Here is a 24,947-nt window from a genome sequence, read left to right on the forward strand (position 1 = left end):
GGGAGACTGCTGCTGCTGATGCACAGCAGTCTTTGTAGTTGCTTGTTTTTCAAGTGCAGCTGGATGTGTAAATTGTTTAGTTTGTAATAGTTGTAAACACATTTTAAGCATGCTTGAAGTGGTTATTAACATTGTAGTTGCTGCTTTTAAGCTATATTTTGGCATCGAAAGAAGCTTTTTGACAAATGTAGTTGTAAAAAGCGCATCCAGCTACATCACATTTTGTTGGAAACTACAAATTTGTACAGTTATAAAAACTGCTTTTGGATGCTCAAGGGGAAGAAAGTTAAGGCTGTACAGATTCTACTCTTAAAACTTAGATTAAGGATTAACAACACTTATCTTTGTGTGCTGAGTATGTTTTTTTTTTTTTTAGATAGCTCACTTCTGGAAAGCATGACATGAATCACTAAATTTCCCCCTCCTCATTTCTTAAGTTTTGAGCAGATATGTGAACGTATGAGTCAAGGCAAGAGGAATCAGAAATGTTAGCGCCAACATTTGTTAGGTCCTCCTGCTGTTATTTGTGTATTCTAGCTTTATCCTGTGCCTCTTTTAATATGCTAAAGTGAATGATGGGTTTCTTCATCCACCACCATAGCTCCTTTCTCCTTCAGGTGTGGAGACATCCTCGAGCGTGGCATTTGAGATTGATTGCAGGATCAAGGGCAGATGAGATGAGGCACAAAACAGAAATGAGAAAAGTTGGACAAAATGACCAGTCAGAGTGCTTTACTCACTGTTTCTGTGTGTTTGGCACGGATGTGCAAGTGATGACGTGTGGACCGTATGCATGTAAACCACCTCAGGTCTTTGTGGAGCTGAACGAGCTGACAATGGACAAGAACCAGGAGCTGCAGTGGAAGGAGACGGCCCGTTGGATCAAGTTTGAGGAAGATGTTGAAGAGGAGACGGACCGCTGGGGGAAGCCTCACGTCGCTTCGCTGTCTTTCCGCAGTTTGCTGGAACTCAGAAGGACCATCTCCCACGGTAAAGAGAGAGACTGAGTGTGTTTGTGTAAGCTGTATGCCTGAAAGTCTCTCGTCTGGTTCATAGACGACTGAGCTCAGCTTGCTTGTGTATTTGCAGGTGCGGTGCTGCTGGACCTGGACCAGAAGACCCTGCCTGGCATCGCCCACCAGGTGGTGGAACAGATGATTATTTCTGACCAGATCAAAGCTGAGGACCGGGCCAACGTCCTCAGAGCCCTGCTGCTCAAACACAGGTGATTGGCAGCGCCTCAGTGCTACAAATAAGCTAGCAGAGATTTCATCTTACAGAGGCATTCAGTGCCATTTGAGGTGAACCTGTTCTTGTTAATGATCTGAAAAAATGTGGCACATGCTGTGCACTGCAATGGCGATGATGTCTCAAGGTAGTTAAATGATAAATTGCAAGGTGTGGAAAATGGAGACCGGATATATGTATGTGCACAAACAAATGGAAGCTGGTTAAACTGTGTTTTCTTTTCCTCACCGCTACACACTTCCTGCTATTAGATGGCTTCATGCTTGGTCACTACCTCTCCTCCTCCTGTTCAACCTCTCTCTCCCCACCTCTGCCTCCCCTAGTCACCCGAGCGATGAGAAGGAGCACAGTAGCCATTTCCCCAGGAACATCTCCGCAGCCAGCCTCGGCAGTCTGATAGCGCATCACCACAGTGTCAACCACACCAACCAGACAGAGCCGTCAGTGACCGACCCCCTCATGGGCACAGTTCGCGTTACGGGGGACACAGACACGCACATCGACATGGAGAAGAATGAAGTGCAGGTAAGTCCGAGTCTGCAGAGTTTGCAGAATATCACAGGGATCTTTACCGTCCTTATTTACACTTCCTGTGTTGTTTCCAGCAGAGAGAGCCAAGCATTGGACCTGGTATGCATCGGTCCAAGTCCAAACATGAACTGAAGCTGCTGGAGAAGATTCCTGAAAATGCCGAGGCTACAGTGGTCCTCGTGGGTAAGTTACTCATCTGTCCATGAACTTCTCTTGCAGCATCAGCAGTTGTGGCACACAGGTACATCTTAGGCCCCTGAAGGTTCTCATCTATATCACATAATATGGCATCACATTGCCTAGCAACCATCAATCAACAGGCTAAGATTACCCATTTATAGGTTTTTATGCACCTACAACACTTTTATAAAAGCATGGTATAAATTTAATGTCATGATTGTAACATCTAATTTATACCCAGAAAAACTTGAATTATATATGAAATCATCATGTTCCCCAGCAACCACCTAGCAACAGACTAAAATCACAGGCCAGGTAATGCTGTACCACTAGTTGTTTTTTTGTTTGTTTTTTTATAACTACAGTTAGTCTAAAAACCGGTTACTACTTACAAAACTTTGCCTTTGGTTGCATGTAGCGCTTTCTGCACACTGACCATCATGTCCTGTGGTTTCCCAGGCAGCGTGGACTTCCTGGAGCAGCCCACCATGGCGTTTGTGCGGCTGCAGGAAGCGGTGGAGCTGGAGTCCGTCCTGGAAGTGCCAGTGCCGGTCAGATTTCTCTTTGTTTTGCTGGGACCCGCCACTACAAGCATGGACTACCACCAGATAGGACGCTCCATCTCCACCCTCATGTCTGATAAGGTGAGTGGTGGTGCTGATTTAGACAAGGGGTGTCAAAAATAAGCCCCTGCAGCCAGGATTGGCCCAGCAAAGGCTCTAATCCGGACCACTGGTCAACTTTGAAAAATGTGAAGGAGGACATAGAAGAATTTTACATTTATATGAAATAAAATAACACCTGTAGGTTTCTGTTGGCACCAATGATGTTGGGTAAATTGGTTTATTTCTGCCATCATCTTTCAGCAATTCCACGAGGCGGCCTACCTGGCAGATGACAGGCAGGACCTGCTGAATGCCATCAACAGCTTCTTGGACTGTAGCATCGTGCTGCCACCTTCAGAGGTGGGAGGTGATGAACTGCTGCGGTCTGTCGCCCGCTTTCAGAGGGAGATGCTGCGGAAGAGGGAGGAACTCGAGGTCAAACTAATGGCCAAAGAGCCTAAAAGCCTTGAAGAAAAAGGTAAGTGTTTCCGTTTCAATTAGGAATTTCACTCGATTTGATTTTAGGTGCCTTCTCATGGGTTTTAACGTAAAGCTCTGTTGTCACTCAGAGGCACTCCTCAAACCTTCGAAAAAGTCAGATGACCCCTTAGAGCGTACTGGGCGGCCTTTTGGTGGGCTGATACGAGACGTGCAGCGGCGTTACCCAAAGTATGTCAGCGACTTCAAGGATGCCCTGAACAGCCAGTGCATGGCCGCAGTTATCTTCATCTACTTCGCTGCCCTCTCTCCGGCCATAACATTTGGAGGTCTGCTGGGTGAGTCTGTGTGAGGGAATTGAGAGCGTATTCACGCCTCATATCGCAAATCCTCTCCGTGTTTTGGTAATAGTGGCCTCTTGATTAACCTTTTAACCCCGGGTCTGCCTCCAGGTGAGAAGACAAACGGCCTGATCGGTGTCTCTGAGCTGATTGTGTCAACATCAGTGCAGGGGGTGGTCTTCTGTCTGCTCGGGGCTCAGCCATTGCTGGTTGTGGGCTTCTCTGGACCTCTGCTGGTCTTTGAAGAAGCCTTTTACAGTGTAAGTTGCATAAAAACATATGAAGTTAATTTCAAAAATGTTAAAAATGCTGGTGACTTACTAAATAGGCAAACAAATGTGCTTAATGTCTCTGTGCTCACAGTTCTGCACATCAAACAACATAGAGTACCTGACGGGCCGCGTCTGGATCGGCTTTTGGCTCATCATCATCGTGGTCACCATGGTGGCCTTCGAAGGCAGCTTCCTGGTGCGCTTCGTCTCCCGCTTCACCCAGGAAATCTTCTCCTTCCTCATCTCCCTCATCTTCATCTGCGAGACCTTCATCAAGCTTGTCAGGGTACACATGAGACGTGAAAAGCTCCTGATTAGAAAAAGTTTTTGTTGGCACGCTGTGTGTTTGCGCCGCTGACGCTAAGCAGAGCAGGCTAATCTCTGGACAGGGTTCAGAAGTCGGGGTCGAAATGAGCGTGTTTTTCTAACAAGCACACCTGAAATCTTTTCTGATTGATGGAGCCTGAATCCTAAATGGATTTAGAGTTTTAATTATGGTCCAGACTTATGATTTTTGGAAGATCTGCTATTTTTAGAGTTTTATGGCACGGACTTAAAAGGCATTTTGCTACGAGCTAATCTCATTTCAAAGAAAGAGTGGTTGCGATACCTGTTAATCTGTCTAAGAAAAGTAATCACAGCGTGTTTGCGTGAGCACCTTTTTATAATATGAAACTCTGTGTGCAGATTTTCAAGGAGCACCCGCTGAAAAGCTGTTCCCTCAACGGCACCGATGCAGACGACTTGGCGGAAAACATCACCCTAATGATGAAAAACAGCAGCCAGCCGTCGACTGTGAAGGTCAGCGGGGAACCGAACACGGCGCTGCTCTCTTTGGTTCTCATGGCGGGGACGTTTTTTATCGCTTTCTACCTGCGCAAATTCAAGAACAGCGCTTTCTTCCCTGGAAGGGTGAGGAGCTGAAATCTGTAATTAAGATCTGCAGCAAATATTTGATCTTGTTTGATGTGACACATTTTGCAGTCTTCTTTAAACCGCGCCGTCTGTGGTGTTTAGATACGCAGGATTATTGGAGACTTTGGGGTACCGATCGCCATTCTCATCATGGTTCTGGTGGATTACTCCATAGAAGACACATTCACACAGGTGAGACTCAGTGGACTGTGCAGTGTGTTTATCATGCAAAATATTGGAAAAATAAGGAACCTCCTTATCTCAGAGGTTGATGGGAGTCTGTCTCGTGTCTTCCTTACAGAAACTGAGTGTCCCCAGTGGATTTTCAGTGACGAATTCCGACAAGCGCGGCTGGTTCATCAGTCCGCTTGGATCAAATGGGGAATTCCCTATCTGGATGATGTTTGCCTGCTGCTTGCCCGCTCTGCTGGTTTTCATCCTTATCTTCATGGAGACTCAGATCACCACGTGAGTTTTGCTGGAGCCGCATCACACAGGCAGATGTTTGAAGAGTTGCTGGTGTACATTTATACGCTGCTCAAAAACTCCTTAAGGAACACTTTTTATTTTTTCCCCTGTGGACACTATCAAGTCAAAGTCCTGGGATATTGATCTGGTCAGTGTAGTAGCAGAGGAGGTTGTTAATCGGTTTCAGCTGCTTGGATGTTAATGAAATTAACAACACGCACATTAGAGGTGCAACAACAGAGAGAGGGACAGACCCCAAACCAGGAATGGTTTTACAGGTGGAGGGCACTGACAGTTTTTCAATAGTTTTGTATGAACGTCATTCCGTAATCAAATAAATAAAATCTGTTACGTTTTTAAAAGTACAAAACTATCAGATTCATATCCAAATGTGGGGTCAAACAAGTTTAGTAGAGAACTATTTGTAACTTTTTACTAAGAAAGAAATAAATGCACCTGGTCATTATTTATTTCCTAACTGATATTTCTAAACAGCCAGATCATTTTTTAATTAAACACAGTTGTACAGAGTAGACTGCACATTTAATAACCTCCTTCCAAAAACAGACAAACACCCTGTTACTGAAAGAAGGCAGATAATGTAACAGATGAAACACGGGGAAAATGTCACTCAGCTTTTTTTATGCAGGATATTAAAGTATAAAGATATTTATTTCAGTTTAACACTTTCTACAATGGCCTGCTGGGGGCAGTATTCCTTTATTTTTTTCCATTATTTTCTACATTTTTACCATAACTGAAATGGTAAACTACAGCAACAAAACATCAGCCGAGTTCTTTAGTGACCAACATTTTATTGAATCAGGAGATTCTCTGGAAGTTTTGTGTATTTTAGTCGTGATGCACAGTACCGTGCACAAGTTTAAACGTTTAACCACTGTTCATTTATTTGTTTTTCTTCCAAGGAGCCAGAATTTCTTATCATTTTTTCATCTTGACCAAAATTTCTGGCCGAGTTTTGTTGGACATTGGCTGCTTTTACCACTCATGTCCAGTCCACTCCATGTACCTGACCATTTTCAGAGGAATATTTTGTTTGTTTATTTAAATTGCTCAGCACTGCCCTCATGAGACATTCAAGCATAAAATAAACTCCTTACTCAAGGGATGAACTTCTGTTGTGTCTACACATAACCAACAATTTAGCAAAGAGCCAGTGTGAAATGATATCTTTAGGGATTTTGTTACTAGCAGCCTGTCACAAAAACACACAATTAGTTCTGATTCCTTTAGTTGAATCTATGAAACTAGCAGGGTTGTCTGCAAAAAACTATTAGTCAAATTGACATGGTGTGCAGTGTGTCCTTAAAAAAGTTGAGGACAAAAGGAGTAAGTTTACCCAGAGTGAAGAATAAAGGTGGTCATACCAAAGATTGAATTTTCCAGCTATTTCCCAGTTTCAACCCATCAGATGTTTAAGCTGTTTTCTAAATGATGTGTTTAGTGTTTTAGCTTCTGTAACGCATCAAAATGCAGATAAACAAGCACACACACACAAAAAAAAAATGCCGTACCTCATCATATGTGATTAATCTGAAATGTGTTTCTTACGTTTGGCTCTGTCCCGGCTTCCTGCAGGCTGATAGTTAGTAAAAAGGAGCGCATGCTTGTCAAAGGTTCTGGTTTCCATCTGGACCTGCTTCTGATCGTGGTGCTGGGCGGCACCTCAGCTCTGTTCGGCCTGCCGTGGATGGCCGCTGCGACCGTTCGCTCGGTGACCCACGTCAACGCCCTCACCGTCATGAGTAAGGCCGTCGCTCCCGGAGACAAACCTCGCATCCAGGAGGTGAAGGAGCAGCGGGTCACTGGGCTTCTGGTTGCAATCTTAGTTGGTGAGTTCCAGACTTATCATCTTTTCTTTCCTCCCGTGGCTGTGTCCTGTGTGAACTTTACCCTTTAACGCTCTCCTCCGTTAGGCCTGTCGATCGTGATCGGCGACCTGCTGTGTCAGATCCCCCTCGCCGTGCTCTTCGGGATCTTCCTCTACATGGGAGTGATGTCGCTCAACGGTATCCAGCTAACGGAGCGGATGATGCTTTTGCTCATGCCACCAAAGTATCACCCTGACCACACCTATGTACGCAAGGTGAGAGGAACATGAAAACACACTTTTACAGCCAAAGTAAAGGACGTGAGGATGGAGATGCTCTGCTGTAGCAGAAACAAACAGAAAAAGAAGTTTCAGGATTTTTGCGGTCTGTCACAAAAAAGATGTTTTGCACACTTAAAAACGCCGGAGTTCCCTCAGAGTGGTTTCCAGCTAGGGGAGACTTTATCTATGTTAATCCACACAACCTCTAAACGTTTATTTAAACCCCTAAAATAGTTTGCAAAGGTTATACGTATCTACATTTGGGAATTTTTTTGAGCGCTCCCTGCAGAAACTGTTGTCCTTGTCAGATATGTGAGCGACCTCTCTATCCTTCAGGTCCGCACGCTGCGCATGCATCTCTTCACCTGCATCCAGCTGGTGTGTTTGGCGGTGCTGTGGGCCATTATGTCGACGGCGGCGTCTCTGGCTTTCCCCTTTGTCCTCATCCTCACCGTCCCCGTCAAGATGTTTGTGCTGCGACGGGTCTTCACTGTCAAAGAGATGGCATGCGTAAGTTAACCACAGGGGGGCGCAGTGCCCTGCTTTACGCTGACACACACTGTAGAGGTAAAAAAGGAAACGTAATTTAAATGTTATGATTAGAACTGATTGATAATATCGATAACATTTATGGCTCTGATGTTGATCCACAGAGATGGGTAGCACAAAACATCAGATCAAAATTTCACTAATTTTTAAAAAAATAAAACAAATTTGCGATAAAATAGTCATTTAAATGAGTCACAGCTGTTTCGGAGTTAGTTCAGGTTACTGAATGTGACTTCTTGTCTTTCTTTTAGCTGGATGCTGACGACGCAGAGCCAAAGTTTGACGAGCGCGAGTGTCACGACGAGTACTCGGAGATGCAAATGCCGGTGTGATCCACAGCGAGCCCTCGCATCGTCAAATCGCACCGAAAATCTGTCAGTTATCACCAGTTAGAGTTCTGGGACGGCGTCCTTCAAGCGATGTCCCTCTTCATCATCATCATCAAGACATTGAAATGCAGTATGTCAAAGGTTGCTTTGGCTTTTAACTTTTCACTATTTAAGAAGCTTTTCTGCTGCTTTAATAACAGTTTGTGTCTCAAATAATGGAAAAGCAGCTGGAAACTCTTCGCTTAGTTTATTTGTTTTTATTTTAAACATTTCAGGGGACAGGAGATACCGAATCAAATGACTTTATCTCGAGCTCGAGTTAAACATGTTAACAGTAGATAGACGTGTACGATTGATTTTTAGCCCTGAAAGTTGCTCTGATTCACATTGAATATGTGGAAGATATACGGGATACATTCCTTTATGCTTTATGAGTTATTGCTATTCACACTCTTTTCTTCACATTTTAAGATCACCAAGCGCCTTACGAAGGAAATATAAAGGTATTAAGATTTTTTTTTCTTTATTTTGTCTTATTTTAGACAGCTGATCACTTTACACGAAAGCTTGTAGCACTTTTAACATAACAAAATCTGAACAATGACTGTATTTTATGTAATCAGTGTTGCTTTAGTTTGCTTCTTAAATGATCTGTGAGTGATTTTTAGCCTACTTTAACTATTTGTTGTTTTTGTGCAGAAGCATTTTAAATGTTTATATTTCACCTGTGGTGAGTGAAGATCACCAGCAGGGGGAGATCTTGTGGGACTGTTATGACGTTCCATAAGAAAAAAGAAAACTGTACAAAAAAAATGCTATTTCTCTCTAAACTAATGACATCGTATCACATTTCTCATCGTGCAAACACTTTTTTTAAAACGGAAAATGACACTGTGGCTTATTAAGTGTACTTTAAAATGTCTCCACACACATATATAGACACACACCCGTACACGTGTAGGGCACTAATGTAGTTTGTTCTGAGGTCTCATTTCTCCTGTGGTCGGTTAACGGTGGTTTCTTTGTGCCAAATGTCTCGTGTAAATAGTTTTGTGGTCAGAAAAATAAGCTGCACTTCAGTCACGTTAGATCTCCTCTAACTTGAAGGATTTTCAGCCTAATTTTAAATATTTTCACAGCAGGACATTCCTCGTTTTTAATATGTCACTCGCGATTGTGTCAGCCTGGTCGACAAAATTTCCAAACAACCTGTTTAGACAATCTCATGGATTGGTTAAAGCTTTGACTGTGTCAAATAGTTTAAATATTCAGCCCCTGTTACTCTCACCTACATGTTTCAAGCACTACGTTTCCCTCCAGGCGGGCCAGTTTCACTGTTGCTGTGATCTTGTTGCCTTTTTCATGTCACAGTCGCACAAAATCTGAAGTGTCTGTGGGACCATGAAGTGATCTGTGTCTCCTGTGTTTTAAGGATGGCACACGTTACAGTAGTTTGCACATTTGAGACATGCATAAATCAAAAATCTCTGTTATTTATCTGTTTATAATCTGTGGAGTAATTGCTGCTTTAGAAGCCTTAATCGGGTTACGTCACACAATATTTTTTTTCTTCTGTACACACACGTTCAGCTGCAGCACGCCCACGGCAGTGAAGGCGATATTTATGAGAGGTTGGATTTGAGTGTCAGTTTTGTGTCTGCTTCTTGTGCCTGTGATTGAAGTGAAGGCAGTCTGTGTATGTCAAAGTATGCTGATGATTAAAAGTATGTGGATTCATTTCAAAGCAATAAAGTCTTCAGGCTATTGCTGATGTTCCCGTGTACAATAATGGTTCAAATATTGATGATGAATAAAAGTTCTTTTCTATCGTTTGAGTCTGTTTGGCTGTCTTTATGTAAAACACCGTGGAGGAAGGAGAAAAGGTAGATGCACAGAAGACATATTTAGTCCCAACTGCACATACAAGGAACTGGGCTCTATGATTGTCAACTATCACGTCTTGGTGCTGCTCTCCTTTCCACTGCTTTTCCACTGAAAGGTAGAGGAAGTCCCAGAGCAGCCATACCACCAAACAGAAATTATGCAGGTGGCAGCAATCTTCTCTTAATGATCTGGTATTTGACTAAAAAAGTTGTAAAATTAACATCCAAGAGTTTTTAAAATAGCAAAAAAGAGTTTGGCAGCACAAATATGATGGTTTCAATGAATGTGCAAACAAACATCAAGACTGAGTCTGCAAGAACACAATCTGACTCACATATTGGTCTATGATATGCTGTGAAGCATGAAGAAAGCATGAGTGTGTTCATGCATTCAATTTACTATTACATGGACGGTATATTCAAGAGTGTGGACAGGTGCACGGGTCTCACTCCTAATGCTGGCCACATATTAAAAGTGAGGGACCAGCAATGTGTGTGAGCAGAGGGCTCAGAGGACCAAGAAACTTTCTGATTCTCAGCAATAAAATCTGTAAAACCTGGAACCTGAAGGGAAGCCAGTGAGCAAAAAGTGTGAAGTGATATGAAAGTATTCCTGAAGCTTTAGTTTCAGTTTTAGTTAAAGGTCACAGGTGCAGGTTTTTTATGTGCTGGTAGTGCAGCGTTAGCAAAACTGAAGAGGTTTGTTCGTGTCTGTAAAAAAAAAAAAAAAAAAAAAAAAAAGGCAATAATGGAAGACTACCTGAAAATAGAGAAAATCGGAGAAGGTACATATGGGGTTGTGTATAAAGGTAAGCAAAAGGCAACGGGGCAAATTGTGGCTATGAAGAAGATCCGACTGTAGAGTGAGGAGGAGGGCGTTCCCAGCACAGCTGTCAGAGAGGTTTCTCTGCTCCAGGAGCTGAAACATCCCAATGTTGTACGACTCCTAGACGTCCTAATGCAAGAATCTCGTCTCTACCTCATCTTAGTGTTCCTGTCCATGGACCTGAAGAAATACTTGGACTCCATCCCCTCTGGCCAGTACATGGACTCTATGTTGGTCAAGAGCTACCTTTACCAGATTTTGGAGGGCATCTACTTCTGTCACTGTCGCCGAGTGCTCCATCGTGACCTGAAACCACAGAATTTGCTTATTGACAACCTGTGTCAACATACCCGAATAACATGATTAGTTCATAACCAGGCCCCCTGGAGAGGTTTAAGACGTTTTGAGGAGGTAATTTAGTCAGCTGTGTTGGATTGAGGACAAATCTAAAACCTGTAGGACACTGGCCCTCGAGGCCAGGAGTTGCCCACCTGTGGTCTAGGTGTTTTCCAGCTCAGGGCTTGTTGAGCGGACAGTATGACGCTTAAGAAAACAGTACAGCCTTTTAGCACATCTGATTCATGGCAGCTGACTTCATTTGCTGTGCAAACACGTTTCTACCCTCATAGAGCACTTGACAGGTGGCTAGGGGGTTGAGCAGATCATCTGCTAGCTGGAAGTTGGAAGTTTGGTCCCAGTCTGCATAATTCTTAGTGGGCAAGATGCTAAACCCCACTTTGCTTTCCAATGTGTTCAGCGTGAATGTGTGTGAATGTTAAACAGAATGCATTGTAGAAATATGTGATGTATGAATGAGACATGACATATAAAACACTTTGAGTGCTCAAGTATAGTAGAAAAGCCCTGTTTACCATAGTAACTTGGGACAGGCTGAGTTGTATTTGTAACTGAACTGATTGGAGCCTGAAAGGGGGTGTACATGTAGGAACAGGTGTTTGTGATATTTAGAAACTTGAAGCAAGACAGGAGTTAAATATTTAAGGGGAGAAACGAAAAGCAGTGTTAGTGAGTGACAGATGAAGGAGTCGGATACATTACAACAGGGGCATCAAGCTCTTTGTACTGTAGTTCATAGGGCAGATGCAGCTCCACTTAGAGCGACCAGGTCCCAACAAAATAGATGTGCTTAGTTTTTTGTGTGGGACACATCACCAATTTGAATTTAAGTTATTGCTTAACCGTCAGAGGCCTCTACAGACACACTGTAGTTTGGACAGGACACAGAGGATATGTGAGTACATACTGCTGATTCATTTTCTCAGTGATAGTTTCATCATATTCAAAAAATCTGCTAAGCTTGTATGTTTTTGGTGAGCTGTATGACTCCAGAGATGTGGGACGGAGGAGGAAGAATAAAGATGCGATGCAGTCCCACTTAAAGAGGAACGTCGCCCTACCACAAGACTTACAGATGATTAATGTAAAATGCCCAAAATCAGACCTGTGATGTGTTTTTAAATCCTTTATATTACATATTTATGAATGTTACACTGCTTCACATTTACATGGATGGACATTTACTCAGCTGTTCCATCCATCTGTCCGTCTTTTCTCTTCCACTTATCCAATTCAGGGTCGTGTGTGTGTCTATTAATGGATAGTTTGCTTTAATAAAAATCTCTAGCTTAGATGATGATAAACTGAATTTGTATCATGTGTTTATAAAGAAACAATGGAAAGTTTGGAATCTTTTGTAAGACACATTTTCAAATTATAGCCAGTAACAAAAAATAAACATGTATAATAAAAAGTAATATAGTCTCCTCTTTCATAAGCCCACCAGAGGTTGCCACACACTGGTTCAGCTTTTACTCGTGACGGTCTGTAAACATGGACGACAGTGGCTGCATATGGAGGTTTATTTCCTTTATTTACACTGATGTTAAGGGCTTTGTGTTTATAATATGATCCAGAATATTCGAGCACGTTTAGTGGAAAGAGACAAATTATACTTGCACATAATTTTTCATTTTGGATACAGAAATAACAAAGCATGGAAAACCTGGATCTTTTCTTCCTGAGTCATTTTAATTGGTTACTGTCCAAAATAATAAATCACTGGGTTAAAGTGAGTAAACCTGCGTCTGATTCTGTTTGTTTCATGTGTTTCCAGGGATGTCCCACTGCCATTCAAACACATTTGGACTCTGACGTGTTCCTGTGTTTTAAAGGGACTTTTTATAATTACACAGAGAATTAAACTAAAACTTTAACCACCAGGGGGCAACATTTTATCAGTTGAGTGATCCCCGTTTAACGTCATCTTTTCTTTTTAGCCTAAAAATGTGTTGAAAGCTTACACAGGCCCACTGCATCATCTGGTGGTACAAATGGAAATTGCATGAAATCGCAGCCCAGGCCTCATTTAACTTTAATTAGGTTCTTTACAATATAATGCACAAATCTGACTTTAAGCTCTCAAAACTATGGTGAACCTATTAACTAGTAAAATTCCTTTATATGGTCACTGAGTCATACAAAACAGCTGCGGCTGCCATGAGACAAATATCTGTTTTTGAATTTGCATCAATTCACATCTTTGCATATGGAGGTTTTGCAGGCATGTGACCCCTAACCATGTGACATTAACCTATTTGCCATTTTGGATGTGTTACAATCATGGTGACAATGTCAGGCCTAAGTCACATAGGCCTAACGACCAGTCTGCACTATGGTCTAAATGTCTAACCCCTGATTGGTCGGTAAAAATTTCCTTGCAGTTTCCTGCGATCGCCCATTGTTTCAATGGAAGATGATGACTTGTCTATGCTGAAGAAATGCTGAAGAATAATTATTATGCACATAGGTGTTTTAACATGAAAACACAGTGGATAGTTACAACAACATATGGTTAGAAAGGCTGGGACTGAATACCTGTCCACTGGGTTGCAGAGGTAGAAGAATCAGGCTTTGACACAGACAGCATCTCTTCTGTCTTCACTCATGAGCTCATCGGCTACCAAAGACAAGCAGCTAGAATGAGGAGTGAAATGGTGCAATGATGATAACATGGAGCAGAACTTGCAGGGAAAGTTTCCAGGTTTGAATCTGGCCATCTTCAAGCAGTTTATCAGCGAGCAGGATATTTTTACACATTTAGTATTTTTACATGTTATTCTCCGCTTTTTATTTGTATGGTTGTTAAAGTATCTGTTTTCAATTAATTTCAGTTCCTGACTTGATCTGAAATCTTAATAGACAGGGACTGAAGATGAGCTTTTTTTTACCTGTTATGTGAGGAAATTATAACACTCATTTCCACAGACTGTATATAAAGGATGGATGTATGCTTGCTGGTCTGAAATTGGTATCTAATGCAAAAGTACCTAAAACCTACATTCTTTTTAATTGCAACTGGGGGGGGGGGGGGGGGGGGGGGGTGTGTGTGACTGCTGTGGCGCCATAAAGACTTTGACTGTTTTTTAAAAATGGCTGTTTGGATCCACTGAGCTCAATAGAAACCTTCCCAACGAGTTTGCAACTTCACTCACTTTTTCTAAAATGCTCAGATCAAAACCTTTGAAAATGGGCAAACAAGCCAGTAATATCACAATGGTTAGTCAATCCTTTATATACAGTCGGTGGTCAGTTCAGCTAATATTTACGACTAACATTTAAAATTATGCCAAGAATTATTATATTTGTTTTACATTATTTATAGTATAAAACTATAAAGTTGTTAAATAAAATGAGGACCAAGAATTGAACCCTGTGGAGCGCCAACAGATTTCCCTTCAGTAAAATAATGTAAATCAGTTTAGTATGTGTTCTCTTTGTTACTTTATCAATCCAACTTTATTTTGTGATTTTCTACATGAAATTCAGTACTACTTTATTATCATTGTGCTGATAGAAAACTAAAACTACTTTTTAAATGTCAAAAATCTTTCTGATAAAAGAAAGAAGTTGGGAGGATGCAGACATCTACTCTGGATCAACACTGAGGCATAATCAAAACAGAAACGCCTGTTTTTCTCCCTTGTAAGGGCAGGGTGTTCTTCTGTCTTTGAGTAAACAGTACAGAAGGGGGTGGTCTGTTGCTCTTTCCACATCACCCTCACTCTTATGGCCACAAGGAGAACAATGGCTGCTCTGTTGGTTTGGCTGTTCAGCGTCGGAGCTTTCTTCTTGTCCTCGAATGCACAGGAACTCCCTGAAACGTATAGGAAAGGAGTAGATCTGGCCTTAGCGAAGCTCCACTCTCTCGCTGGAATCCAAGATCATTATGTCTTCTTAAGAAGTGTCTCAAAGTCGGACTATGAGGTACTGAACAGCAAATCCAGTTTTATTGCTCAATTTTTATCATTTATTTTGTAAGACCTGGTTATTAGTTTATGGTTTATGGTGTATTTGGATTAAAATCATCAGGAAATGTGCTATAAGCAACAAAGAATATGATGCTTTCATGAACTAAAACTCATCTGGGTTGCTTTGCTTCTTTCTTCTCAGATGGGTTTTGATGTAAGCTTCTTCTATCACCACTTCTACCTTAAAGCCACCACTTGTGAAAAAGGGACCACTGACTCCTCAGCGTGTGAGCCTAGAAACGACAGAGTAAGTTTTTGGCAAGTTACTCGGCTCAGGACTGTGGAATGTGAGGATAATGGCCTGCCCTAACTTGTCTATGCTGTTTTGCTCTTCTGCATTCATGCAGCCGCTGATGGACTGTGCAGTCTGCTACAAAATGCACAGAGGAGAAATCGAACCAGAGCCCAAACCGTATATTCACTGCCTCCGTAAACCGGCCATCACACAAGTCAGTATCTCCTGCTTTACCTTTAATACAGTCTCTCCCAAAGTTCTAACTGTGGCCTGTCATAAGTGATGAAACCGCACTGCAATGATAAACATGTTTATCTTTACTTGGTTATGAATGGCAGGCAATGACAGCAGGCAGACTGGAGCACTGCAATACACTGGGATACAGCAGCGGGTCAACAGTTCTTCTGGGATCAACAGGCAAAGAGTGAAAGTTTTGTTAGAAAACATGCAGCATTTAGTGTCTTTGCTTCTGAAAATATCTAAAAAACTACAATCAGACAGGTAAATTCTTGTCAGTCTGCACTTAACCTTTCTGTAGTTTGGTAGATGTACGTATGATGTTTGCATCTTGTCTTTTGAAATGTTATCAAACTATTATTATATATTTTATTATTCACTCTGAGAGGCATTCATCATGTGAGGAACATATTTCATTCAAATGCAACCTCCCTAGCTCCCTTGCTAAGTAAATGTATGCATTCTTTTTATATTCTAATAAACTTTGAATCCAAAATTTTATCTGCTTTACTTCTGATTATTTTTTAACTCTCTGAAAATGGGGGGGGGGGGGGGGGGACTGTGTATAAAAATGGCTCTAATTCATAAACAGGTAATATAAAACTTTTATTAGAGCCTCTGAATTAAAGCTAGAAGTCTGTCCTTTGATCACATCTTACTTTTATTATTTTTAAAACCCACTGTGGTGGTAACAACAGGCAAAACTATAAATATAAATAAATGCATAAATAAATTATTCTGTCAGAACAGTGACGATTATTTCACTTTTTTCCACTCTATTGATCTGATGACATGTATTTAATCTTCTGAACTGTTCAACTAGTCATTATTCTTGATGTTAAAGTTTTGCATTTAAAACAGAGGATATTGGCAAGTTATTAAACCAGTACTTCTCAATCTTTTTAGCCCACGAGCCTTTGAAAGGTCCCTCAGTGGGGCCTCTTGTCACATGGTGTCATTTGTGGTCCAGAAAAGTTACTGGATAAAAGCAATCTAATCCCCATAAAATGTTTATAAACATTTGTTACTTCTCTCCTTTACTATATTATTATGAAGCCTCTTTGGGAACTCTGATCTATGTAGTATATACGGCTACAACAGTGTAATACCTGTGCATTTACTTTTTCTTTGGTTTAAGTAGAATGAAATGAGTTTTCTTTGCTGTGATAATTTGCTGCAATGTGTGTGACTAACAAATGTTTATGAGTTGTGGTTTCATTGAAATGAAGTTGTTACGTAAGCATCCCCAGGTGTTATGTAACCCCATCCCTGCAGAGAATGTTTCTGCTCCTAGAGCATAAAAGCTGAAGATGGTCGTCTTTAAATGTATCATTAGATTGTCAATGAGCTAATCCACAGCTTTAATCACACTTTAGATCGTATTCTGGATAAGTTAGTTATTGTAAGAACAAATTCTTATTATGACATTGACCATGTTTTCCATCTGAAAGTTTTAGTCTGTGGCCTCCTGGGTATTACAGGAAACTGGGGGATATAAACAGTGAGTGCAGCTGGTCTGTTGTTGATAGGTATGTTTAGTTTCACTTGTCATTCCTAAAGCCATAAAAGGACTTGTTTTGAACGCGGGTCTTTATTCTCCAAGCTGCCCTGCTCTCCTCCCAGACTCAGAGAAACATGGCTGCCGGCTTGCTGCTTTTGGTTTGTGCAGTTGCTGTGCTGTACTCCACCAAAGCTCAGGATTCTTACAATGGTCTGCCTGAAATCTACAAGAAAGGAGTGGATCTGGCAATAAAACAGCTCAGCACCCTCGATAAGGTCCAAAACCATTATCGCTTTTTGAGAACTGTGGAGAAGTTAGAACAGGAGGTAAGCATCATTTAGATTTGGCTGTCGACTCTTTTGAAAACTCTTGACCAGAATCAGTGTTATCAGTGTTTTTGCTTAACATTCTGTATAAAAACATCAGTATCAGATCTGTAATAGGGTGAGATAGCCTTGCTGATTGCAGCAACAGTCTTCTAAAGCTCTGCTGAAGAACATAAATGTTTCTAGCTAAAACTTAAAAGACAACATTGAATTATGTTAATAAAGAGAAAAATACTTTAAATTCTGCTTTCAGTGCTTTCAGCCGCAGTTCTCTGTGGCTCCGGAGAATTCAGGTTCAAACTTGTTTTCCCATCTCTATTGGATTATGTGAACTTTGAAACTTAAAACATTCACAAGCATTTAGATTTATGTGCAGAAAAACAAAACAGTTACAGTCTGCTCAAAAAATTAAAGGAACACTTTGAAAATGCAACAAATCTGAATGGGGCAAAAATCATGTTGGATTTTTAGACTGATATCAGGGGTATGAGTGGTGTACATGTGGCTGCATGTGTAAGGTAAGATGCAGGGTGCTTTGGGGGCCAAACAGACTAAACAAAACCAACAAAGAGTGTACAGATGTGAGACTGAGAGAGTAAGAAAGATAACTGAACTGCAGCAGATTTCATCCCCGGCTCCCCAGATCTGCTGATGACTTCAGCTGAGTATTGTTGCCAAGAAGACAGTGATGTTTGCTACGTATCTACAGACACTCATAATTACGCAGGGGCTCATACAGTAAACATGTATCTGTTTATCTGTTGATGCACGCCAAGGGGCACAGCTGCAGTGGATTTAGTAAGCCTGAAACATACTAAAGCTAAAGTGTTTCCTATTACTGTAGTCTTCTTGCTTGTTTACCACTTTCTCAGACTGTTTTTGCAATTTGGCCCATAATTGTTGCCTTCCTGTACATGACCTCTGCAGTGCTTTGCGTGAGCTGACTACTACAGAAAAATCAGCGATGAAACCTGCTAGGTTTTAGTCCATGTTGCAATTGCACCTCATAAAATTTACCTCTATTTCTTTCAGGATGTATTTCGTGTGAAATACTTGTTCCATCACGTTCACCTGAGACCCACCAAGTGTCCGAAAGGAACAACTGAGACTGACCCTCAGAGATGCCCCTTCAGGAATGATCGAGTGAGCGAATGCTAACATTAAAAAAAAAAAGTAGTTTATTGCCTATCAGAACTAAAGCTCTTTATGTTGTCATTGCTCCACAGCCTCTGATGGATTGTGCAATTTGCTTCAAAGCATTTGAAGACCAGATACAAGATGAACCCAATCCATATGTTCACTGTATCCAGAGACCGAGACTCACAGAGGTAATTTTACTCATGTGTTTAAAAAAATTCTTTTTTTTTCTTACATTTTATACTTTTTGCTGCATAAACCTTTTTTTTTTTTTTTTGCTGTTGATGGCTCAAAAACCTAGATTAGATCTGGATGGTCTGTGGTGTCTGTTTAGTTTTCTGAGTGTGAATAATCACCAGACATCTTTTTGTGTTCTATCTTTATTCAGGAGATGAAGCAAGCCAGGCTGCAGCACTACAGAGAGATGATCTACCACACGGGCTCTCCTACACTTTTGTCTCGTACTAGCGGCTAATAAGATCCTAATTGCAGCACAAATATATCCACAAAACTATAAAGGCAATCTTTAATTACCTTAGTTAAGAGGTTGCATGTATACTCATCTGTAGTGTCACTTTTTTAATATTCACTTACTCACTTGTGATAAACACGTGAAAGGAGGCTTCTTTCCTTTTAAACTAAATGTATTCCATGTGTTACATGAAATAAAAAGAGTAAAACAGCATTGTGTGTGCAATAAGTCACCCCTCTGTTGCATTACCCAACAACAATGCATGACTGTGTTGTTTATATTTGTTGGAAATTCAGATTCTTTACAGGCCAAATTTTATTTTCAAACAAGCAACAAGAAAGATAATTGCAGCAAAGGTAATTGCTGCAAATGTGCTTCAGCAGAATATTAAGCAAAGGCTGAGAGTACATAAGGTACATATTAGTACATACATTTGCAAAAATTTACATGCAAACTTTTTTCACTTTGTCATTTTTTTGTGTGGAATTTTGAAGTGGAAAATGTGTTCAATCCATTTTGGAATAACGCTGTAAAATGTGGAACAAGTGACGCACTGTGAATGTTTTCTGGATGCACTATACATGGATCAACGTTTGTTAAGTGTTCATAAGGCCTATGTTTGACTCTGAAATCTTCACGAGTTTTCATTTCATGGAAATAAAATATTTAAATGACCATCCCATTTGCTTTCCTGGCCCAAATACAACTGTTTTTTGGTGCAGGTGACAACAAAGAGCCATCCAATGAAGTCGAAACAAAAAAAATTTGTACTAATTACTGCTAAACTTTATATCCTGTCCTGGTGCCAAAAGCTTGTCACCACATGTTGGGCTTGTTTCCAGGATCTGGATTAGTGAACCAGGACTTAATTGTAATAATGCATTAGGATGTAGTCTAACTTCTCATTTGACAACCGTGGTCTTCTGTGATATTACCCACTGAGTGTGTTTTAATCTCCTATAATAGAACTTGGTTTGCACTCAGTGCTTGGTTTTCCCTGCTCTTCTCACGCATTTGGAGAAATATGGCTGCTGGCTTGCTGTTTTTGGTTTGTGCTGCGGCTGTGCTGTATTCTGCTGAAGCTTGGCGGCCTTACAATGGGCTGCCTGAAATCTACAAAAAAGGAGTCAATCTGGTACGGCAAGAGCTCACCACTCATTCTAAGATCCGACACCGTTATCAGTTTTTGAAAAGTGTGGACAAGTTAGAAACTGAGGTAAGCATCTTTTTGGTTTGGATGTTTGCTCTTTCACCAACTCTTCCCCTTTTTCTTTTATTTTCTAATGAAACCTGTAGCTGCCTCACTGATGGGGTGTGATAACCTTACCGACTGTGTCAACAGTCTCCTAAAGGTCTGCATAAGAACAGAAACAGCTAAAATTTAAAAGACAAATGTTAAATCCTAATGTTAAAGAGAGAGAAAAACACTTGAAATGTTGGTTTCAGGTAACACCGATTTGACGCACTTTCCTCTCTCTCTTCCTCTCTCCTTTTTTTTTTGCCAAATAGCAGCTGTACAGAAAAAGGTTTGATAAAACTGAAACTGTTGACAGTTTATGTTTAGATAATGAGGTGCAAAGACTGGAGTGCTATTTAACAGACTGATGTTTCCACACAGCTGTTCATTAGAATCAAAACTGATGTGTATTTGGTGAAAACTTGCAGGATTTCACGTTTCTTCCTGCAGATAATGAATGAGTTGCACAGCCACGACAGCATAATTAGACATTAAAGTTAAGAATAGCCAAAGGTGGCAAAAGTAGAGACATTCTTTGCTTAAGTAAAAATACAGAAAAAAATACTCCAGTAAAAGATTAAATACTGAATCAACTTCTTTACTAAAGTAAAAGTGAAAAGGTCCAGGCTCCGAAATGCACTCAAAGTAAAAAAGTAAATATCTATTTTGTGTTGCCTACATTGTAGAGGGTGAATTTGACTCTACATCTAAACAGGAATGAGTACAATAAGGGGTTAAAGTGGGATTCAGCAAGTGGGGGAAACCTAAAACTGGCTGTAGGGGCTCAGTGTGAGGAAAACCAATAATTTCTTAGTGTACAGACTGTGATCAGCTGACCTGCTGCTCTTTGTGGATTTACACAGCTGAGTTCAACAAGATATAAGCTTGATGAGCTATCTTGGCTGACTGCCATTTCCCACTTTAATACTGTTACTGTAGTATACTGTATATTGTCTTTATACTATAGACAGTGTTCAGTTGTTATTAAGGTGGAATTAAATGAATTAGTCTCTGAATCATTTGATGTAGTCGGACACTGACCATGAGCATCACAGCCTCTGTGCACCGGTCAAAATCACTGTTCTATATTTTGAGTTCACCACGGTGATATATTTTGGAATTTGGCCCTTGACTGTTTGTCTTCCTCTGCGTGATCTCTGCACATGAAGATTCATTTGGACTTTTATTCTCCCTCCTGGCATCCTGCACTTGGGTCCTCTTTCCAGAAACGGTCTCATATTTTAGGAGGTGGAGCCATATGGAGGCCACAGCCCCTGCAGATTAAAGTGTGACCACCACAAACAACCAAAGAAAAGCCCTGTAGGCTGTTAGTGGGCTGTGGGCATAGACCTGGAGTTACGTTGAGTAACAGTTTTTTTCTGGCAGATTTCTTTGTGGAACTTTTTCTCTGTGGTTGCATGAATTTGAATGTGTTTACCTTATAAAAACATTTCATTAATTTAAGCATTAATGTAAGCATGCATCCATTCTCTGGGTTGGACTCCTTTTTGCCTTCAGATGTGCTTTAAAACTTCATGGCATAGATTCAACAAGTTGCTTGAAACATTCCTCAGATATAGTGGTCCGTATTGCAGTGATGCGTCGACCACAAAATCCCAGTACACGAGTAGTTTCTTAAATAGACCAGCCTGTCTGGCACCAACAATCATGCCATGTTCAGTGTCGCTTAATTCCCCTGTCTTCTTTCTGATGCTCAATTTGAACTTTGGCAGGTTTGCTTGACCATGTCTACCTGCCCAAATCCATTGACTTGCTGCTTTTCTTTCAGAGTGGATTTGACGGGAAATACATCTACCACCACTTTCTCCTGAAACCCACCATTGCTCCACAGCTTCTGATGGATTGTGTCATTTGCTACAAAGCAATAGCAAACCAGATAAAAGGCAAACCCGAGCCATACGTTCATTGCATCCAGAGACAGAGACTCACAGAGGTATTATTGCTCAAATGTAAATGTTTAAAAAGTGTCTTACATTTTATGTTCTTCTCCTACATTAATTTCCTAGATATTTGACCTGTTATCAAAAAAATGTTGCAATAAGTCAATCTTTTTGTCTCAAACTGCTCTTCTGATGGCCCCCAAACCATTGAGCCTGGTGAAATGGCTTCATCGGTTTGGAATAAAGTTGGATCTCTTTGTTTAGTTTCCTTTGTGTGAATAACCAAATGTGTTTATGTGTTCTTTCTTGATTCAGGAGATGAAGAAAACCAGGTTGGGTCACTACAGAAACATGATCTACTACAGTGGCGCTCCTACACTTTTCGCTTTGACTGCCAACTAAAAATAAATTCCTCATTGCAGCACAAATATATGGTTTTTTTTTAGCTGTAAGAAAATATTTTAGTTACTAAGTTACCTTAGTTAAGTGGTTGCTTGCATACTCAACTGTAGTGTCACTTTGATTGCTACTATTTACTTACTAATGATAAATGTGTTGAAGATAATGATAATTGTATGCTTTCTCTACTACACAATGAAAAGAAAATCAGATGTGTGTGTTATTTACGAGACAGGGGAAGCTAATCTGAACATGAACGAGTGACTATCTAAATAAAACAGGACATAAGACACAGAGCAAGATGTGAAAATGTGATACAGGGAACAGACATGGAGACATGACTGACACAAAAGAATGAAACACAGAGAGATGATCAAGGGAACAGGAAGTGATAAACACAGGGACCAGGACTTGAGAGGGAAACAAGAAAACAAAAGACGCAGGGCACGGAAAGACCAAACAGAGAAGAGACAAACTGGGCACAAAGAGGTGACTAACATAATCAAACAGGAACCAACAGCTAACTCAGAGGTATTAGGAAATACTAAACTCAAGACGAATTCATAGCTAGAACATGAAAATCTCTTGATTCCAAAGAGATGAATAATAAGTCCAGAGCAAACTCAAAACATTGGGTCAGCGACCAACAATGCATTAGTGTCTGCAAGATTTCCATGATGAGACCAAAATCCTTGTCATGGATAGCTGCCCTGGTTTGCACTGGTTTGGTGTTTAACTAATTAAGACTGCAGATACTGTAATAACAATAAATCCCAGTAAATCAGATTCCATAATAACTCAAATACTAACCCAGGTCAGGCTACCATTTCACTTACCTAAGCTGATCTGGCTCATGGCTGAATCCTGAAAGTTTTCACTTTTTAACAGCATGCCATTATTTCAGCAATTAGGTAGAACAGAACAGTAAAATATATTTTTTTAGAAAAAAGGTAAAAAACTGTCATGGTCCTGAGTCTGTGGACTCAGTGGTTTTGGTTTTAATTATTATTATCTTATGTTTCGGGTTAATTCTTAAGATTTTCTTGTTCTTAGGGTTTGGCTTCTCTTTTGAGCTCTGGTGTTCGATCCCTGTTCCCATGTCTGATGTCTTAGTGTTAAGCTCATGTCTGGGTGTAACTGTTATATTTCCTACTTTACTTTGATGGTTCCTTTCCTGTGTGTAGCTGTGTCTGGTTTTCCTTGCCCTTGTCTCTTCAGCTCTGATTCCCCCCGTCTCCCATTCCCTGATTGCTCCTGTGAATATTTAAGCCCTGTGTTTTCCTCTGCTTGTGACTGGTCCATCTGTGTTACCTCTGCGTGTTATCCTGCATATCTTTCTGCATATAATTTCTGCATTTTCTTCTGCGATTCATGGTTTCAGGTTTGTTTCTTTAGTTTTTGCCAGTTTAGGTTTATATTAGTTTCTGTCCTTCCCATCTTCGCTCAGTCTGTATTCTCACCATTTTGAAAATAAAGCTTACTCACATCAAAGCTAGTGCCTGCATTTGAGCCCTTCGTTCACCACTCTGCCACCGCAGCTGTGACAAAAACTGGAAACCCCCCCCCCCCCCCAATTCTTTTACTTTAATTGCAAATACTAAGTGCTAATTTAACGAGGTTTAGCAGCAAAAACTTGAAGTAATCATCTTTGGTTTGACTTTATCAGCCTCTGACATCATTGTGGAGGAATTTTGGCCCTGTCTTCTTTACAGTGTTGCTTTGGGTCATTGAGGTTTTGTCATAAAACGGCTGTGTGCAGGCAGGAAAAGGACCCAAACCCAAATCTCGGACCCTTCAGCAGAGACAGGCAGCTGGAAGGGCGCTCCAGAATCCCTAGCTGACGTGGCACGAGTCTGGAGAGGTTCTCCTGAACCCCCAGCGAATGAGAAAGGTTGCTGGAGGGGCTCTTCTGGGCCTCCAGCAGGAACAGGCGGCGGCGTGGGAGCCACAGAGTGCTGAGCAGGTGACTGAGCAGCAATATTCCCTCTAATCTTTCATGTGTCTGAGCGAACACACAAACTCCCTGAGCGATCCCTTGGACCACTGTGAGCAACATTGGACGTGTGCACTGTGGTCACGCCAGCATCGAATCCATCCAAGTTACATGGTTTATTAAAATAATCAAATTACAGCATTTACATTTATGTTAGACTTTTAATTAAGTGCTTTAGCCCACTTACAATGAAAATGTAAAAAAATCTTGTTCATGACCTGTGTAGTATTTTAACACTATTGGAAGTAAAAATAACTTGAACTCCAATTTTGAAAAAACTTTAAAAAAAAAAAAAATAAAGCTCTGACTTATTATGAGTCTGTGGTCTGGGAGAGAGTCCAGTAACTCTCTGTTTGCAAAATACAGTAAATAATGACCAATGTTGGGCAATTAATTATATAGTTACTTCTTAAAAAAGTTACTGAGTTATGCAAACAACAAAGTTTTTTGCAGCGGTTTACCTAAAAATGCAGCCAATGTGTT

At 40.8% G+C, this 24,947-nt stretch overlaps 4 protein-coding genes and 1 pseudogene across 12 annotated transcripts in view; all 5 read left to right on the plus strand.

Annotated features, from left to right (window-relative positions):
• Positions 1-9,824, plus strand: part of slc4a2b (solute carrier family 4 member 2b) — a 55,284-nt gene extending 45,460 nt beyond the window's left edge. For 8 of the 9 annotated variants that reach the window (XM_004551966.2, XM_004551969.3, XM_076888217.1 and 5 more), the window contains 16 exons: positions 810-990; positions 1,090-1,225; positions 1,572-1,773; positions 1,854-1,962; positions 2,419-2,603; positions 2,826-3,042; positions 3,134-3,340; positions 3,455-3,603; positions 3,707-3,901; positions 4,303-4,527; positions 4,633-4,722; positions 4,832-4,998; positions 6,598-6,851; positions 6,936-7,105; positions 7,448-7,621; positions 7,912-9,824. In XM_004551966.2, the coding sequence (XP_004552023.1) occupies positions 810-990; positions 1,090-1,225; positions 1,572-1,773; positions 1,854-1,962; positions 2,419-2,603; positions 2,826-3,042; positions 3,134-3,340; positions 3,455-3,603; positions 3,707-3,901; positions 4,303-4,527; positions 4,633-4,722; positions 4,832-4,998; positions 6,598-6,851; positions 6,936-7,105; positions 7,448-7,621; positions 7,912-7,992 (2,742 nt within the window). In that variant the 3' untranslated portion in view covers positions 7,993-9,824. The remainder of the gene's footprint in view (positions 1-809; positions 991-1,089; positions 1,226-1,571; positions 1,774-1,853; positions 1,963-2,418; positions 2,604-2,825; positions 3,043-3,133; positions 3,341-3,454; positions 3,604-3,706; positions 3,902-4,302; positions 4,528-4,632; positions 4,723-4,831; positions 4,999-6,597; positions 6,852-6,935; positions 7,106-7,447; positions 7,622-7,911) is intronic. The other variant, XM_076888218.1, reaches the window with a different exon arrangement.
• Positions 9,825-9,863: 39 nt separating this feature from the next.
• Positions 9,864-11,246, plus strand: LOC143420316 (cyclin-dependent kinase 1 pseudogene; annotated as a pseudogene).
• A 3,494-nt stretch (positions 11,247-14,740) lies between these two features.
• LOC143420317 (uncharacterized) lies at positions 14,741-15,999 on the plus strand. Its single transcript, XM_076888221.1, has 4 exons — positions 14,741-14,982; positions 15,169-15,273; positions 15,374-15,475; positions 15,600-15,999. The coding sequence occupies exons 1-4, from the start codon at positions 14,785-14,787 to the stop codon at positions 15,687-15,689; spliced, it is 495 nt and encodes a 164-aa protein (XP_076744336.1). The 5' UTR covers positions 14,741-14,784; the 3' UTR covers positions 15,690-15,999.
• A 1,079-nt stretch (positions 16,000-17,078) lies between these two features.
• Positions 17,079-19,147, plus strand: LOC143420318 (uncharacterized). Its single transcript, XM_076888222.1, has 4 exons — positions 17,079-17,325; positions 18,358-18,468; positions 18,552-18,653; positions 18,851-19,147. The coding sequence occupies exons 1-4, from the start codon at positions 17,134-17,136 to the stop codon at positions 18,935-18,937; spliced, it is 492 nt and encodes a 163-aa protein (XP_076744337.1). The 5' UTR covers positions 17,079-17,133; the 3' UTR covers positions 18,938-19,147.
• Positions 19,148-19,861: 714 nt separating this feature from the next.
• Positions 19,862-24,014, plus strand: LOC143420519 (uncharacterized). Its single transcript, XM_076888701.1, has 3 exons — positions 19,862-20,150; positions 21,961-22,125; positions 22,388-24,014. The coding sequence occupies exons 1-3, from the start codon at positions 19,959-19,961 to the stop codon at positions 22,472-22,474; spliced, it is 444 nt and encodes a 147-aa protein (XP_076744816.1). The 5' UTR covers positions 19,862-19,958; the 3' UTR covers positions 22,475-24,014.
• The last annotated feature ends 933 nt before the right edge of the window (positions 24,015-24,947 follow it).

This window comes from Maylandia zebra, linkage group LG9, assembly GCF_041146795.1.
Source record: "Maylandia zebra isolate NMK-2024a linkage group LG9, Mzebra_GT3a, whole genome shotgun sequence".
Classification (NCBI taxonomy): domain Eukaryota; kingdom Metazoa; phylum Chordata; class Actinopteri; order Cichliformes; family Cichlidae; genus Maylandia; species Maylandia zebra.